This window comes from Mesoplodon mirus (assembly GCF_964341445.2).
Source record: "Mesoplodon mirus genome assembly, chromosome: 7".
Lineage (NCBI taxonomy): Eukaryota > Metazoa > Chordata > Mammalia > Artiodactyla > Ziphiidae > Mesoplodon > Mesoplodon mirus.
In genome coordinates, this window is record NC_138983.1 from 53,269,363 (window position 1) to 53,288,144 (window position 18,782).

General features: G+C 40.7%; 1 protein-coding gene across 11 annotated transcripts in view; it reads left to right on the forward strand.

The window, feature by feature from the left end:
• The window catches only part of PAK1 (p21 (RAC1) activated kinase 1), a 235,227-nt gene extending 226,325 nt beyond the window's left edge, over positions 1-8,902 (forward strand). For 10 of the 11 annotated variants that reach the window (XM_082627866.1, XM_082627868.1, XM_082627871.1 and 7 more), the window contains 3 exons: positions 18-214; positions 2,990-3,127; positions 7,581-8,902. In XM_082627866.1, coding sequence (XP_082483992.1) covers positions 18-214; positions 2,990-3,127; positions 7,581-7,667 — 422 coding nt within the window. In that variant the 3' untranslated portion in view covers positions 7,668-8,902. Of the gene's footprint in view, positions 1-17; positions 215-2,989; positions 3,128-3,692; positions 5,060-7,580 lie in introns of those variants that run through there. The other variant, XM_082627864.1, reaches the window with a different exon arrangement.
• Positions 8,903-18,782: the final 9,880 nt, after the last annotated feature.

Genomic DNA, 18,782 nt, shown 5'->3' on the forward strand with positions numbered 1-18,782 from the left:
GTCTTTTCTTTTTCTAGCTGATTTTGGATTCTGTGCCCAGATCACCCCAGAGCAGAGCAAAAGGAGCACTATGGTGGGAACACCGTACTGGATGGCACCAGAGGTTGTGACACGGAAGGCCTATGGGCCTAAGGTTGACATTTGGTCCCTGGGCATCATGGCCATCGAAATGATTGAAGGGGAGCCCCCATACCTTAATGAAAATCCTCTGAGAGTGAGTATTACTAGGCCCATGTCAAGATATTTGGGCTGTTGGATTTCTCTTTTCTGGATAAAACTAGGCACTGTTGAATTTAAAGTATAAATGCTTAAAGAAAAGGTATATTAGCAGTCATTCATTCATTTATTCAATGATTATTTGAGTTCTTATCATGGGCAAGAAACTGTTCTACTGATAATAAATTAATATATAGTAACAAGATAAGAGCTGTGAAAAAAAGCAGAGTAAGTGGCTTAGGAGAGTAAGGGGGGAAGGAGGGAGAAGTGTGCTACTTTATTCTAGGTAGAGAATGAAGTCTTCTCTTATAAGTTATTTGAGGAGAAATCTGAAGAAAATAAAGTAGTGAGCCATGAGATTAATCTGACATAAGAGTTTTCCAGGTGTCAAGTATATAAAGAACTTGTTTTGAGAACGTGCTTGATACATCCTAGGGAAAACCAAGGAGGCCAGTGTCCTTGAAGTGAGTGAACAGAATGGACAAGGTTCTGTGTTAATTTGAAATGTTTATTAAACATCCAAGTGGAAATACTGAGTAGAATTGGGCATAAGAGTTCAGAGTTCAAGGGTGAGAAGTCAGTACTCTAAATATAAATTTATTAGTGGGTATTATATAGTTGGTTTATTTAAAAATCAGAGCTAGTTGAAAATGAGAACACTCACCTAGGGAGTGAGGGGAGAGTACTGAGACCTGGGATACTGTCATGTTTACAGGTTAGAGGAGCTAGCAAAATGGCCAATGAGTAGCCTTCCAGGTAGGAGAGCTGAGAGAAGTGTCCTGGAGGCCAAGAGGACAAAGTGTTTCGAGAAGGAGGATGAATCACTGTGTTAAACCTGACTGATAGGTTGCATTTAAGATAACGCTAAGAAATGATCATTAGATTTGCCAGTGTGGAGGTTATTAATGACTTTGACAATCAGTTTCACTGGAGTGATAGGAATGAAAGCCTAATTAGAGTAAATTCACCAGAGTGGGCAGAGTTGAGATGGCATGTGTAAGCAGTTAGTTTTTACTTTACATTGTTGTTTTCTTTTAAAGGAGTTTTGCTTTAAGGTAAGGAGTTTTGTTAAGGTAACAGTGGAGCAATATCTTAAAGTGGAGTCAAGGAAGGGTTTGTTTGTTTGTTTGTTTATTTATGGCTGTGTTGTGTCTTCATTGCTGCATGTGGGCTTTCTCTAGTTGCAATGAGCGGGGGCTACTCTTTGTTGTGGTGCGTGGGCTTATTGTGGTGGCTTCACTTGTTGCGGAGCACAGGCTCTAGGTGCGCAGGCTTCAGTAGTTGTGGCATGCAGTCTCAGTAGTTGTGGCTCGTGGGCTCTAGAGTGCAGGCTCAGTAGTTGTGGCGCACGGGCTTAGTTGCTCCGCAGCATGTGGGATCTTCCCCCACCAGGGCTCAAACCCGTCTACCCTGCATTGGCAGATGGATTCTTAACCACTGTGCCACCAGGGAAGTCCCTTTTTTTTTTTTTTAAGATATTATTATAGCATGTTTTTGTGCAGATGGGACTGATCTAGTGGATAGGAAAATGGTCATGTACAAGAGAGAAGTGACATCTGTAGGAGTGATGTCCTTAAGTAGATGAGGGGGGTTCGATCAAGTACTGAAGTAAAGAGCATTAGATTAGAATATGCACAATTTATCCACTGTAATAGGAGAGGGAAAGCCGGGTATGTGAATACAGATGCAAGTAGGTTGGTAATTTTGATCATGGGCAAATGTGAGACTTATTTTTACTGCTTTCATTTTGTTGTTTATTCCAACCTCCCATTCAGTGCAGGAATTCCCTGTGCATTGTCACTGATAGGCGGTCATCTAATCTTTGTTGGATAGCTCTGATTATTGAAAAGGCTTTAGTGTACCAAACTAAAACTACCTTCGTAGTTTCTACCCTCGGCCCCCAGTTTTGCCCTGTGGATCCACATGCCACTCATCTTCTTCCATCTTAGAGTGGCCTTGAAAATGATATCAGTAGGGCGTGACAGAAATAAGACTGGGAGTAGAGTCAGAGGACATGAACTTGTGTAAACAGCATGATTCCAGGCATATCTCTTTATGTTTCTGGGCTTTATCTGTGAAATGGGGATGATAATTCTTGCCCTGCCTATTACCCAGAGTTATTGTGGTCATTAAATGAGACAGTATTTGTGTAAACACTTTATGAATTAAAGTGCTGAGTGCTTTGAAAGGTTTAGTTTGACTGTGTTTTTCTTTACCTTTCCCAGGAGATGCTTCATGTTAGGGGACCAGGATGGCAACAGTGAAACAGGTTGCTCCTTTACAGAATGCTTCCTTTATATATATTTCTGTCCTGCTAGAAGAGATCAGTTTTTAGATGACTGAAGTGATGGCACCAGGAATAATTTCCTTCAGCAAATGGGCAGGTGTTTAAATCATCAGGCTAAATGAATAATAAACCATTTAGATCTATAATCAAGGATAATAATAAACCCTTGGGTCAGTAACACACTTCATAAGCTTACAAAGTGCTTTTAATATACTATCTTGTTTTATTTTTCAGACATGTGAGATAGGCACTATTATCATCCCTGTTTTACAGATGAAGAAGTTGGAAGTTCACTGGCTTGCACCTGGTTACATGGCCATTAAATGTTAAACCTGACCCTTAACTCATATTCTTTCCAGTATACCAAAGCTGCCTCTTTGTGTTCTGAAGGCAGAAAGCAGCTGACCATATTTCTAGAGGGCCTGTCTGGGGACCAGGAGAGAACCTCAGTTGGAGCCCAAGGCAATTCTCTGTTTGTATTGCCAGGCCTTGTACCTCATCGCCACCAATGGGACCCCGGAGCTTCAGAACCCAGAGAAGCTGTCAGCTATCTTCCGAGACTTTCTGAACCGCTGTCTTGAAATGGATGTGGAGAAGAGAGGTTCAGCTAAAGAGCTGTTGCAGGTAACTGTCCCTATGCAGGGAAGCACCTAATTCGAGAAATCACTAAACCAAGGCTTTTTTTGCTTCATTTTTGTCTGTGAGGTACTGGCTGTTATAGAACTAAGCTTCTCTCCTAGCACATCCCATGCTCAATTTGTATTCCGAGTTCCCTCATCTTTATCCTTGGGCCTTTGCTCATGTTATTCCCTTAGGCTCTTCTTCAGCCTATTAAAACTCTGTACATTCTCCTAGGCTGTATCTTTTAGAGTTACTTTCTGAGCTCCTGTTGAGCTTTGCTTGTATCTTCCTTTGGTGCCTGTTTTGTTCTGCCTGAATTAGTCTGGCAGAGTTTGAGTGAGTCTTAATGAGAAGAAACTCTTTGCTGTTCAAATCTTATACAAGTTATATTTTACTGGGATAAGCTCAAAAGATAGATTTTCAGTAAAGGATATCAGAGGGCATTAGTTTAGAGGATAGTTAGTGCAGCTTTTCAAATCTTCCCAGCTTCTTCATTGGAAACCCTCTCAGATGGTGGGGATGATAGTCTGCTTGTTTGTTTGTTTATTTATAAATTTTTTGGCTGCAGCACGCAGGATCTTAGTTCCCTGACCAGGGATCGAACCCACGCCCCCTGCAGTGGAAGTGCAGAGTCTTAACCACTGGACTGCCAGGGAAGTCCCATATAGTCTGCTTGTTTGGAGTAAGATCCTGCCAGGCTGTGGGGAACCTGGAGCTGGGGGTTTACCAAGCCTTTTATACTCCACCAGCTTAATCATGAAATTACAGCATAATTATTTCATATGGTTGTAAAAACTGCTTTTAGCTGACCACATTATTTGTATTTAACATTTATGTCTCGGGTACAATTTCTCATTACTAGTGTTATTTTACTACAGTGCCAACTGGTGATTTAATAAGTATCACATGCAACTTAATGACAGTGATTAATTTGTAGGCTTTCATAGTCAGTTACTTTTGTATTATGAGGACTAAGAGCAACTGGTCAGGGCAAGGCAGGACCTACCATACTGTACCACATTAACGTTAGTTATGAACAATTCTGTCTTTCTTACTAGATTATAACTTCTATCTTATTAATCTCTTGTCTCCTCTTATACCTGAGACCTGACTCAAAATAGGTATTCAGTGGGAGAGAACATTTGCAAATGATATGACTGATAAAGGGTTAATATCCAAACTATATAAACAGCTCATACAACTCAGCAAAAAAAAAACCCCAAACAACCCAGTTAAAAAATGGGCAGAAGACCTGAATAGACATTTCTCCAAAGAGGAAATGCAGATGGTCAACAGGCACATGAAAAGATGCTCAACATTGCTAAGCATCAGGGAAATGCAAATCAAAACCACAATGAGATATCACCTCATACTGTCAGAATGGCCATCATCAAAAAGAACACAAATAATAAATGCTGGAGAAGGTATGGAGAAAAGGGAACCCTCCTACCTTCTTGGTGGGAATGTAAATTGGTGCAGCCAATATGGAAAACAGTATGGAGGTTTCTCAAAAAACTCAAAATAGAACTACCATATGACCCAGTGGTTCCACTCCTGGGTATATATATGAAAGAAACAAAAGCACTAATTTGAAAAGATACATGCAGCCCAATATTCATAGCAGCATTATTTACAACTGCCAAGATATGGAAGCAACCTAAGTGTCCATCAACAGATGAATGGATAAAGAATATTCCATACAGTGGAATACTACTCAACCATAAAAAGAATGAAATCTTGCCATTTATAACAAGATGGATGGACTTGGAGGATCCTATGCTAAGTGAAGTAAGCCAGAGAAAAACAAATACCGTATGCTAACACATGTATACGGAATCTAAGAAAAAAATGGTTCTGAAGAACCTAGGGGCAGGACAGGAATAAAGATGCAGACATAGAGAATGGACTTGAGGACATGGGGAGGGGGAAGGGTGAGCTGGGACGAAGTGAGAGAGTGGCATGGACATATATACACTACCAAACGTAAAATAGATAGCTAGTGGGAAGCAGCTGCGTCGCACAGGGAGATCAGCTCGGTGCTTTGTGTCCACTTAGAGGGATGGGACAGGGAGGGTGGGAGGCAGACGCAAGAGGGAGGGGATATGGGGACATATGTATATGTATAGCTGATTCATTTTGTTATACAACAGAAATTAACACACCATTGTAAAGCAATTATACTCCAATAAAGATGTTTAAAAAAATTGTGAATCACTATATTGTACACCTGTAACTTATATAACATTGTACATCAGCTATACTTCAATAAAATATAGGTATTCAGAAAATACTTGTTGAATTAAATGGGATTGCTTAAATCTTCATTGAAATGTTACCCTCTGGAATATATTTAGCACCTCTTTGTAATCAGAGTAACTGACTACAGAGCACTGATCTATTAGATATGAGATCTGAGTTCTGCCAAGTGTAACCCATTCGTTTCTAGCATCCTTTGGGAATAAAACCCCCTTATAACAGGCAGTATAATATAGGATCCTTTGCCTTTTATATGAGTTTTGTTCTGGAAACCCTAAGCTTTGGGAAATGTGCAAATACTATTCTAAGCCTCAAGATGATATTGTTAATTAGGTATTAAAATATAGTTATTGAAAGATGAATGCCTTCTAGAGTTTCCTTCCTGATATAATAATATAACTACTAATAAATACATTATGTTGAATTTTTGCCACATTCTAGGCACTAAGCACTTTATATATTTTTTCATCTATTCTTTTTAATAACCTTGTGAGTTAATAGAGTCTTGTTAATAGAGTCCCATTTCTACAGGTGAGGAAACTGAGGTTTCAAGTGTTTAGTAACTTTTCCATGATTATGTAGCTGATAAGCAGTGGATCCAGGATTTCAGCCTATGTCTGTTTGGCTCTCAAGTGTGTATGCTCTTGGCCACTGCTTGGCTCAGAGTGTTAAAACTTGAAAGACCTTAGGGCTTATCTCGTCTGCTTTGTTCATTCCACAGAGAAGGAAATTGAGGCCTCCCAGTTGGGTGTTGGATCATGCTGCTTTCTCAGCTGGGAGGGGAGTTGTATAAACATGTGATCTGAGAACACTGATTCTTTAATTTGTTATTGTACATTGTAAATATTCAAAACCATGACTTTCAGAGTCTTAAATCATGAAAGCTTCACATCTTTGTCTCCTGTGAAAACATATATATGGACAGAAATACATAGGGTTTTATGTTTGAATTCATATCTTCATGATTTAGCCAAGATCTTTTTGTAGTAATAGTAACTTCTTGTTCTCAGTACCTCTTTATATCCTATCTCTGTCCAAAAAGAAGTTGAAGCACTTCCAGCAAAGAATATGTGTAAATATGTCTGTATGTGTGTGTGTATACATATACAATATGATTAATAAAAGAGACTTATGAGGATGGCAGAAGAATCAAATATGCTAATCATTTGAGTTAAATAGTTTTGTTTAAACATCAGATTTGGTTCTTAGTTTCCTGGTAGCGAGGACAGAAAAGGAAATATGAAATATGTTCCTATGTTTCTTATCAAATGGAAGAAACATCCTGCATCCTCAAGACACAAAGCTTTTTCACTAGTAAATGTAAGAAAAGTCATTTTTAGTTAAGAGGCTCTGAGTCACATAAAGAATCGTTTTCTGTAATGTTTTTTACTGAAAACATAAAAATAGGTTTCATATGGTGTTTTCTCCAAAATGGTCTTCTTTAATAGTTGTGGGTGTGGCCCAAAGTACAGCCCAGTGAAAGTGGTTTGGGAAAGAACCAAGCCATTGAAGTCCTTCCTGGGTTAATTAGCCTTACTAGATTCAAGGATAGAACAACAAATTCCTAGATCAATTCTCCTGAAATGCAGTATTGCAATGTACCATTGGGTCATGATCAATTAATAACCTTCCCTCTGAGCTGATTATTATTCTGATTATCACCATAGTTTGGTCTTACCTAATATAAAATGGAATCATATGATATGAACTCTCTTGTGTCTGGCTTCTTTCATGCAACATAATGTCTGTGGGATTCATCCTGTTAGTGTATCAATTATTTATTCTTTTCTATTGCTCTGTAATTTTTGTGTGGTATTATATAAATATAATATTATTCATTCTTCCATTATCTTGGACATTTGGGTTCTTTTCATTTATGACTGTCATAAGTAAAACTGCTATGAGCATTTTTGTGTGTGTCTTCTGGTGGATTCACAAGCTCATTTCTCTTGGAAATATTTCTAGAAGTGGAATTACTGGGATATAGGATAGACGTGTATTTAGCTATAGGTAGATACTGCCAAACAGTTCTCCAGAATGACATGTTATCTTTTAAAGATGTCCTTCAATTTGGGGATGATGATCTGAAGCTCTCCAGGCAGCACCTTGTGCAAACATGGATGCCCTTAACATCTTGTAATGGTTGCTGAGGAAGAATGGTAAATTGTCATGTGTCTTTTGTTCTTTTTCTCCTCTTTAGCATCAGTTCCTGAAGATTGCCAAGCCCCTCTCCAGCCTCACTCCACTGATTGCTGCAGCAAAGGAGGCAACCAAGAACAATCACTAAAACCACGTCACCCCAGCCTCATTGTGCCAAGCTTTCTGTGAAATAAATGCTCATTTCGGATGCTCTTCCTTGTCTTGCTCCTCGCCTTTCCTGATCTAGCGCTCTCAAGACTTTGATCCTTGAAAACCATGTGTCCAGCATTGAAGAGAACTGCAGTTGACTAATCGGATGATGGCCATTTTAAAATAAGGAATTTGCTCCCAATCTGTGGATGTGAGGGTGGTTTATGTTCGAGGGCTTATATGAATAAACCCTTGGACTCCTATTTCTACATAGCAGAATCCTTCCCCCACCAATCAGTTCTTGACTGTATAAATTTTTGGCTTTATAACATTATCAATTTGCAGTCGGTTGAGATTTTTCTTTAGTGCTTGCTTTTCTATTTCAAAACTGCCCAAACACACTATTGTACTTGAAAATTCGAATAGCTTGAGGAATGCCATGGAGGTTGATATTCTTCCAGGGACATGAAATGGCTCTTTTTTCTGGACCATGACTTTGGCACACAGCTGATCCTGATATGGGAGGGAGAGCTACCACATTTTTCTTTGTATATGCTTCTAGCAGCTGTTTGGGAGGATCTTGACCCAATAGTGTTCCCCACGCTATTTCTTGTGAAATGGTCTTGGCTATGTAGCAGCTTTTGACTCCCTAAATCCCCCTAGGCTGCTGCCTTCATTCTGTCCTTGTTTAGAACATTGAGAGGTTTCCTAGGGCACATGCTGGGTGAGAGCAGTGTGAAAAGTCAGGAAAAAAAATTTAGCTGCTTTTAGAACAAGGCTGGGCATCAGCACCTGTCCAGCTATACCTATGTGATGTTTCAAGAACTCAGCCTCTTTTTCCATCAGCAATAAGGAGCTAAAAGATTAACTCAGATCTTCTGATGGCCTGAATCTTTGGGTCAAAGGGAACGATCATCTCCAAATCTGAGACTACATGTTAGTTTTGGATGGATTTGTTGGCCTGAGATGATAGTCTGCCAGCTGTGAGGGGACCCTGTTTTTACAATGCATGGCCAAGCTCTCTGCAAATGGAAATGCCTGCACTGGGTGTTGGGGATGTTTGCTACCTCCTGCTATCTTTGTGGTTTTGGTCCTCCCACTATGGTAGGACCCCTGGCCAGCATTATGGCTTGTCATGTCAGCCCCAGTGGCTACCTTGTCATGCTCTGAGGTACCACTGCCTCTGCAGCGCAAGTTTTATTTCCTTCAATAAAAGGAGATGAAAATATTCTACTTGGAGTATGCCTTTCTTTGTTTCTTTCCTTCCTTTTCCCCTTCCTTTCTTTTCTAATTTTTTATTTTGATATTTTGAAAGTTAAGAAAAAAAATTTTTTTTCCTTCCAGAATCATTTGAGATTAAGTTGCAGATAAGCTGCCCCTTTACCACTATATACTTCAATGTGTATTCTTTATTCTTAACACTTTAAAATATAATTTAATTAAGAGAAATGGGCCAAAAATGTTTGTATATTATAAGGTATTGGCTTAGGCAGTTGTGGAGGGTGAGAAGTCCCATGATCTGCATCTGCAAGTTGGAGACCCATGAAAGCCAGTGGTGTAGTCTGAAGGCCAGACAGCCAGAGAGCTGTGGTGTAGATTCTAGTCCAAGTCTGATGCCTGAAAACCAGGAGCACTGAGGGTAGGAGAAGATCAATGTCCCAGCTGTATAGTCAGGCAGAGAGCAGCCTTCCTCTCCCTTTTTGTTCTATTCAGGCCATCAGCTAATTGGATGATGCCCACATTGGGCAGGGCCATCTGCTTTATTCCGGTCCATCAATTCAGATGCTAAACTCTTCTGGATACACCCTCAAAGACACACCCAGAAATAACATTTAACCAGATAATGGGCTTCCCATGGCCCAGACAAGTTGACAGAATTAACCATCACACTCCCCATCCCCACCTCCAAGTGAAGGAGGTAACTCCAGCAAGGACTGAGTGAACCAACAACTCTTATAATGCTATGTAGTTATGGCTTTTAGATTAAGGGGTCAAAAGTGATGATTGGTGACTCCCGATATTGTCTTATGAAAAAAAGTACACAGGCACAGGAGATCCTCCATGCAGTTACTGAAAGGACAAGTACAATTGGATTGCTTATGTATAAGGTAGAAGGACTGTTAGATGATGGTATGGCCCATCAGAAGACAGGAATGATGAAGACCCAAAGATTGTACCTCCTTACTTTGAGATTGCAGAAGTAAACTGGTTAGTCTGATGAGGGCTGAGGAATTGTTAGTTAATTACCCCTCTGGAATCTTAGAGTTATCTGATTGGTTGGGTTTTAGAACCCCAGTGTTGGCTGTCCTGTGAACTTTCCAACACTCAATTTAAGCATTAGAGGGATGACTTTATGTAACCGAGCAGGACCCTATGGGGCCCACCTGGGCACAAAAGAAGTTCCATGTCCCCTCCTTTCTTATTTGCAGGATCAAGGCTTCAGCCTTCTAGACCTTACTGAGTTCCAAAGAGCAGATTAAACAGTTTCTAATCAGTGAAGTAAGGAAATGCAGAAGCAAAGGAGGAACAATCAAGAAACTGTAGTGTAGGACTTCCTTGGCGGTCCAGTGGTTAAGCCTCCACACTTCTAATGCAGGGGGTGTGGGTTCGATCCCTGGCTGGGAAACTAAGATCCCACATGCTGTGCAGTGCAGCCAAAAAAAAAAAAGAAACTGTAATGTAGCCGTTAAAGCAGGATCCTGGTTCCTCCTCAAGGGATATACATAACAACATCTTTGAGTTCTTCTGCAGGAACTAAGGCCCCCATGCAGGTGGAGGATGGTTCAGGCTGAGCGCGAGATTCCTGGAACATCAACCTGTTACCACCAACCAATCAGAAGAAGTCACAACCCTTCAGCCCTCACCCCAAATTTTGCCTGTAAAAACTTTTCTCCAAAACCCATTGGGGAGTTCGGGGTTTTTGAGCACGAGCCACCCGTTCTCCTTGCTTGGCTCTGCAATAAGCCTTTCTCTGCTCCAGACTCTGATGTTTCGGTTTGTTTGGCCTTACTGTGTGTCTGACACTCAAACTTTTGTTTGGTAACATTTACTACTGGTATATCTAGACATCCACTCATATAATGGAATATTCTTCAGGTCCATGCAGCTTAACTGCATATTTCCATGCCTTTCCTTGCCTGCAGAGTGTGGAAACAGAACTCTGAAACTCTACTCATAGACAATCGTTGCTTGTCTAATTCTCTATGAGTACTGAACACATCTGTCCCCTATGTGTTAGTTTTCTATTACTGCATAACAAATTACCACAAACATCGTGGCTTAAAACAACACAAATTATCTCACAGTTTCTATAGGTTAGAAGTTGGAGCATGATGTGGCTGTGTTATCGAATCAGGTCCATCTGGTTGCTGCTCAAAAATCAATACTCGAGAGAGAGAGACAGATGTTGGTAGAAAGGAAAGTTGCTTTTAATCAGAATGCCAGCAATCCGGGGAGCTGGTGGATTCATTGTCCCCCCAAAACCATCTCCAAAGATTCTGCTTAGCCATGAAAGTTTTTAAAGGGAAAAAAGGACATAATCTCAGTTCATCGTTGAGATGGAGGTCAGAGTTGTTGCCCTCCCACACTGTGCAGGCTTGTGTGCTGGCTTGTTGACTTCTTGTGGTTTTTCTTTAGATGCTATCTTGTTCACAGAGTTTGTTCACAATATTACTGAAGGGGAACCTAAGGAAGAGATCTGGTCATCTGTTAATTACTTCATTTCTACTTCTTTGATCTACAGAAAGAACCAAGAGATTATACAAGGTATTGTGTGATCAAAAGATTTGAAAAGTGTGCTAGGGCCAGAGATGAGTAGAGCATGGGGGTGCCTGGTTTAAGGTTAGTGACAAGACAAAAGGGTGCCTCCTGCGGAGAGCTTTTTCCTGCAAAGAGCTCTTTCCTGCCAAAAGCTGCTTACAAATCCCCGCTTGTCAGAACATCGTTCCATTTCTATGGGATTATGAGTGAAGGTCGGTCTTCTGTAACTTCTTCACGCTGAAATAGGACGTCATGTTCTTAGAGTGGAAGATGTTGACGTGGGTCTGTACCATCTCTTTGCTGACCATTGTAGTTGCTCATTTACATATAAAGGCAGAACTAGCTAAATTATTTTGATGCCCACAAGGATATAGATTATTATGAGCAATAGTGTTAATCCCATTCTCTTAAGGCCAGTTCTTGGAATTGTGCTAGCCATAGATTCAATATTGCTCAAGATGGAGCAGTTCATGTCATGGCTGCAGTCTGATCATCATGCAGTTAGCTTTTTCCCTCTGGTGGCAGTTACAGTGTCTGTAAAACAACTCAGGAATGTGCATCAGACACTGAGTCTGTGATTCTATTGTCCTAATCATTCGCTACTTGAGCCTACTCTTTTGTGACTCAGGAAGGCCTGGAGACTTCAGCTTTTCTATAAACAAGAGGCAGGAGACATAGAGGGGATTTGTACTTGGGAGGGAGGCGCAGTGTTCTGCTTGGTTCCAGCTGGTTTTTCTGTTCAAGGTATCAGGGTGAAAGTCCAGGTGTTAGCCAGGGCTGTAGTTCATGTGGGGCTTGGAGTCATCTTCCAGGCTCACTGGTTGTTGGTAGAATTCATTTTCTTGTAGTTGTAGAACTGAGGTCCTCATTTTTTTTTTTAATTTATTTATTTTGGCTGCATTGGGTCTTCATTGCTGCGTGCAGGCTTTCTCTAGTTGTAGCGAGCAGGGGCTACTCTTTGTTGTGGTGCATGGGCTTCTCACTGCTGTGGCTTCTCTTATTGTGGAGCAGGGGCTCTAGGCGCATGGGCTTCAGTTGTTGTGGCACACGGGCTCAGAAGTTGTGGCTCACAGGCTCAGTAGTTGTGGCGCATGGGCTTAGTTGCTCCGCGGCACGTAGGATCTTCCTGGACCGGGGCTCGAACCCATGTCCCCTGCATTAGCAGGTGGATTCTTAACCACTGCACCACCAGGGAAGTTCCTGAGGTGCTCATTTTCTTGCTAGCTGTCAGTGGAGGATCCAGCTCCTAGAGGCTGCCTGAAGTTTCTTGCCACATGGCCCCCATAGGCAATTCATAAAATGAATGTTTGCTTTCTTCTATACCAGCTAGAACATAGCTCTTTGACATCCACTTTGGCAACTAGCCAGAGAAAACTGCTTTTAAAGGGCTTACATGATTAGGTCAGCCTTATTTAGATAATCACTCTAAAAGTCAACTGATTTGGGAACTTAATTACATCTGCAAAATCCCTTCACTATAGTACCTATATTACTGTATGATTGAACAACTGGGAAAAGGTACACGTATACCAAAGGCAGGGAATATTGGGGGACTGTCTTAGTCTGTTTGGGCTGCTATAACAAAATACCACAGACTGGGTAGCTTATAAACAACAGAAATTTATCTCTCACAGTTCTGGAAGCTAGGAAATCTAAGATCATGGTGTCAGTATGGTCAGGTCCTGGTGAAGGCCCTCTTCTAGGTTGCAGACTGTCCTCACATAGTGGAAGGGGCTAGGGAGCTCTATGGGGTCTCTTTTATAAGAGCACTAATCACATTCATCAGGGCTCCACCTTCGTGACCTAAGCACCTCCAAAGGGCCCACCTCCTAATACCATCACATTGGGCATGAGGATTCCAACATATGAACTTGGGGGAGAGGGACACATTCAGACCGTAGAAGGGCCATCTTAGAATTCTGCCCAGCAAACCCTGCAAGGGTCTATATGCTCTCAGCCATCTGTTAGGGACCCAGGAGTTAGGGGATGGGGAAATAACTGGAGTAGTACATGGACCTGAACCTAGATGTTCCTTTCTACACCTCTGCACTTTTTCCTAAACCCTGATTCTCTTTGGTAGTTGGGAAGTCTGCACAATACCCTGTACTAAGAGTGGGCAGATTCAACCTGAAGGCACTGCTACGCCATGAGGCTGGGTAGTGGTGGCCCATCCAACTGAGGTCACAGTAGTATCTTTATCCTGCATTTGATATTATTGTAAACCTTGCCACCTAGCATTGTGCTAGGTGTCCTTACCTCTGGGTGTAAGCAAATGCAGTCCAACTACTATGGGACCATGGAGCAAGGAGATTGGTGGTGATGGGGCTACTCCTGGGTTCCTGTTAAGGTGATTATGCTGGGCCAGTTATAGATGTTTTCAGAAGAAGCCTCTCACCAGAAATAAGGGAATACCTGAAACCATGGGAGGCATTTGGAGGAAGTACATACTAACTTATACTTGGATCCCTTCCAGAGGATTGTCACCCAGGCCACCCCATTCTTCCGTGCATCACTTATTGACAGTGGCTCCTTTGCTAATCTGTCACAATGCTGAATCTGTCATCAGTTACTTGATGCAGCAAAGGGAGCTTGAAGCACTCCAGTGTTTCCTAACACTTATCTACTCCCAGTTACCTATGTTACTCCATTGAATTATACTACCCACTCCCTACCTATGAAATTGACTGTGAACAATGGACACTTAAGTTCCATGTTAAGTTCTTTCCCAACCTCCTGGGATGACAAGATTCTTGGTGATTGGGAAAGACTTGGGAGCAATCCTACAGGTCTTGGTTAGTTTTTGTTCAAGCCCTGTAACTATGGATGTTAACTTTACACACAAACACACACACACAACGATGGACTGCATAATATGCCCTTCCTAGGCTATTTTCCTGTGTGGTCAAATGGCTGTCACCTGTTTCCCTGCATTGACCATGACCTAGAACCTGAGGTGATAACCCAGCTGTTTCATATTTTCTGTGATTCTCAGACCCATAGCCACCACCTGGCTGAGATGTAAAGGAGAAAACTTCCCAGTTGGCAGTGGCGGGGAGGGCTAGGAGACATTACATAGTCTTATTCCTGGTTGGGGGTAATTGTGGCTGAAGACAGTAGGAAATCTGCCAGTTATGCTATAGCTTATGAGACCACTGTAGTCACTGAGTGGATTAGCCTGGATTCCTTAGCCAGGATGATTTTATTTTAATTTATTATTGTTATTATTATTATTGTTATTTTAACCAGGTGGATTTAGATCACAGAACTGATCTTCATAATCTTATAGCCAAAGGGCTGTCTGTGCCCTAATCAACACATCCTGTTTTTATGGGTCGTGATTAGTGGCAAGTAGAATAATCTGTATTCTGCATATGGGGAAAGGCACTATAGTTATCCAATGTATCCCAGTCAGAACTCTGGTACCTCATTTCTTGTCTGAGTCTAAGCTCCCTTAGCCCCTGATTTAGGAAAGGACTATTCATGGCTTTCCTTTCTCCAGAGATTTTCAAAGTGTGGTACCTGCACCAGCAACATTAGCGTTATCTGAGAACTCTTGCAAATTCTCAGAGACCTCCGTGGATCTGCATTCTGCAGATGCGCCCTCAAGGTGGTTCCAACAGCTCAACTTTGAGAACCACTGCCCTAGTCACTGTACTAACCATTCTCCAGGGTTGCCTATAGATTGAAATGGTATATATTACAGATTGAATGGGGTATAATGCATAGAGGCCACACCGAGATTGGAGGTGAGGTGGAGAACTTCAGTGGTTGAGAAATAAGGGCTAACTTTCCCCAAGATTCTCTGCAGGCTGGCCTCCTAGAAAAGACATGGCTTTTGAGCTCCATGGGAACTAGCTACAAGCAATTCTAATGCTTGTCTACCATATCAAGACATGTCCTTTTGCCCCTTGTCAGGAAACAGCCTGTGCACTCCTACCTGATGTATGATAAAGTGGCGAACGGGGCTAGAAGCCATGGTTCTGCCATGTCATGCGTCTATTGGACCACAGCCCTTGTCAGGCAGCCACTCTATGGTTTTAAATCTCTTCCTTTGTGAAGAAACAACCTTCCTTATTGGCAGTGAGAGAGGAGGGAGTTGATTAGGAGACACTGTACAGCCATATTCATGCCAGGACCAGGACCCCTTTCATCCCTGTGTGCTGACTCCAAATTGCAGTGAGCAACAGGGGACTTCCAAACCTGCTGTTGGTTTCCTCCTATAAATCCTATTCCAAAGGCCTGGTGTGTGTGCTGTCGCGTCATCTGACTTTGTTTGCTCTATTTTGATCAGTTGTATGAATGTGCAGATATTGTTTATTCGTTCTTCTGTTGAGCATTTAAGTTAGCTGCTATTTGGGGCTATGACAAGTAATGCTGCTATGAACAGTGTTGTATATTTATCCTGGTACCCACAAGCACACACTTATCTAGAAGATACCCTAGGTGTGGAATTATTAGATCATAGGGCATGTATCTCTTCAATATTTTAAGATAATGCCTAAGAGTTTTACAAAGAAGTTGTACCACTTTAATCTCCCACCAGTGTTGGAGTTCATACACATTGCTCAACCTGTTTCACATTGCTGAGTCAGTCTTTGCTAACATTTGATATTGTCAGACTATTTCAGCATAACCAATCTGGTGTGTGTACTGTAGTATTTGATATAGCTTTTACTCTTTTGTGAGTGCCTTTTCAAATCTTTTCCTCATTTTTTTCTACTTTGTCATCTTTTAAATATTTTATTTGTTGAAATTTTTTGTATATTCTGGATAATTATTCTTTTTATATTTGTGTTATAAAATACTCTTATTTTGTTGCTTGTATTTAAAATTAAACTCTTTATTTTGAGATAATTGTAGTCACATGAAATGTAAGAAATAATACAGAGGTATTCCACATACTCTTTATCCAGTGTCCTCCACGGGTAATGCCTTGCAAAAGAACAATACTATAGAACAATACTATAGAACTATTGTTCTATACTATAGAACAATATCACAACCAAACTGTTGACATCGATATAATGAAAATGCAAACATTTCTATTACCACATATTACTTTTATAGCCATATCTACTTCCCTGCTGCCTCATACTCCTTTATTATAATTTCCTTCTTTCTGCTGGCTTTGTTTGCTCTATGTTATGGTTTATTTTGCTCTTCTTTTTCTAGGTTCTTGAGATGGGAGTTTAGATTATTGATGTGAGACTTCCTCTTTTCTAATTTATGCATTTAGTGCCATAAAGTTCCCTCTTAGCCCAGCCTTAGGTGTGTCTCACAATTTTTTGTGTTGTATTTTCACTTTCATTCAGTTCAGTGTGTTTTAAAATTTTAAAAGAGATTTGAGATTTGTTCTTTGACCCATAGATAATTTAGAAGTATGTGGTTTAGTTTGCAAATATTTGTAGATTTTTATGGTATCCTTCTGTTATGATTTCCAGTTTGATTCCAGTGGATCAGACAAGACACTGTGTATGATTTAAACCCTTTTAAATTTGTTGAGGTTTGTTTTCAAGCACAGAATATGGTCTATGTTATTATATGTTCTATACACACTTGAAAAGGATGAATATGCTGATGCTCTTGGGTGGAATATTCTATAAATATCAATTAGATCCTGTTGGTTGATGTTGTTGTTGAATTCTTCTACATATTTGCTGATTCTCAGTCTAATTGTCCTATCAACTGTTGTGAGTTGGGTGTTGAAGACTTCAACTGTTATTGTGGATCTGTCCATTTCTCTTTCAGTTCTATCAATTTTTCATTCACATATTTTGTAATTCTGTTGTCTGCTGCAAATACATATTTAGAATTGCTATATCTTCTTTGTGGATTGACTTTTTATCATTATATAATGTCCTTCTCTGTTTCTAGTAATTATCTTTGCTCTGAAATATAATCTATCTGGTATGAATGTAGCCTCTTCTGCTTTCCTTTGATTCATGACAAAACTTTTTCCATGCATTTACTTTAATCCAGCCTATATTGTTATATTTGAAGTGAGCTTATTGAAGACAGCATATAGTTGGCTCATGAGTCCTATTCTGCACCTTATACAAGAAAGGTCTTACAAAAATCAGGTCATGTGTCCTGATTTTATTTATTTATATTTATATCTTGCCTTTTCCACAAATAAGTTAAGAAAACCTGCAAACAGAACACTTTCAGTGAAACAATAAGAAAAAAGTACAGGCAGAAAATCAGGACCAAGGAAAAGATGAACACAAATATGTTGACCACAGGGGCTAAAGTATTGCTATACTTGAGCTTAAACTGAAGCTCAAGTATAGCAATACTTGATACTTGACTTCCTGGAAGTCAAGTAACGAGGTAATTTACATAATTCTCATTATCAGAAAAGAGAGAGGGCTTCCCAGTTACCAGAGACTCTAGACCAGCACTGTCCAATAAACTTTCTGCAATAATGAATTCTATAATTGCATTGTCTAGTATGGTAGCCACTAGCCACACGCAGCTATTAAACACTTGAAATTTGGTTAGTGACTAAGGAACTGACTTTTACATTTTATTTAACTTGTATTAACTAAAACTTAAATAGCCATAGGTGGCTAGTAGCCACTTAACTGAACCACATAGGTCTAAGGAAACAAAGTAGCACAGTGTAATTGGAGTCAAATGGGCTGGGTTAATTTTTGGCTCTGTCATAGGTATGTGTGACTGTGGAGAAGCTACTTAATCTTTCTGAGCCTCAGTTTCTAGATCTGTGAAATGAGTACAATTATAGTATTTAACTCTAAGACCCTGAGGAAATAAAACGTGTGCAAGCATTTAACACGATCCCTGTAACATAGCAAATGCAGTCCTATTTTATTTTGTTTTTGTTTTGTTTTGGTTTTGGTTTTTTGCAGTACACGGGCCTCTCACTGTTGTGGCCTCTCCCATTGCGGAGCACAGGCTCTGGACGCGCAGGCTCAGCGGCCATGGCTCACGGGCCCAGCCGCTCCGCGGCATGTGGGATGTTCCTGGACCGGGGCACGAACCCGTGTCCCTTGCATCGGCAGGTGGACTCTCCACCACTGCGCCACCAGGGAAGCCCTGCCGTCCTATTTTATAATGCTTGGAATTACCTGGTCTGTCAGGAGACTTTATGCCTCGTACTCTTTTATTGGCACTAAATTGAAGGTTTTATAGAAGAACCAACAACTAGGAGTCTAAGTTGTGCTTGAGCATGGTAGCCAGTAACTGGTTTTGGTCCACAGAATCAAAGGCCAACCAACATTTATAAAAACCTGTATCCACTTGAGGCTGCTTGAGGATACTCTGTTCAAAAGCATGGACCTCTTTTTCTTTCTTGCCAAGCTGCTAAGGGATTAAGTCCTAATGTTAGTATTTA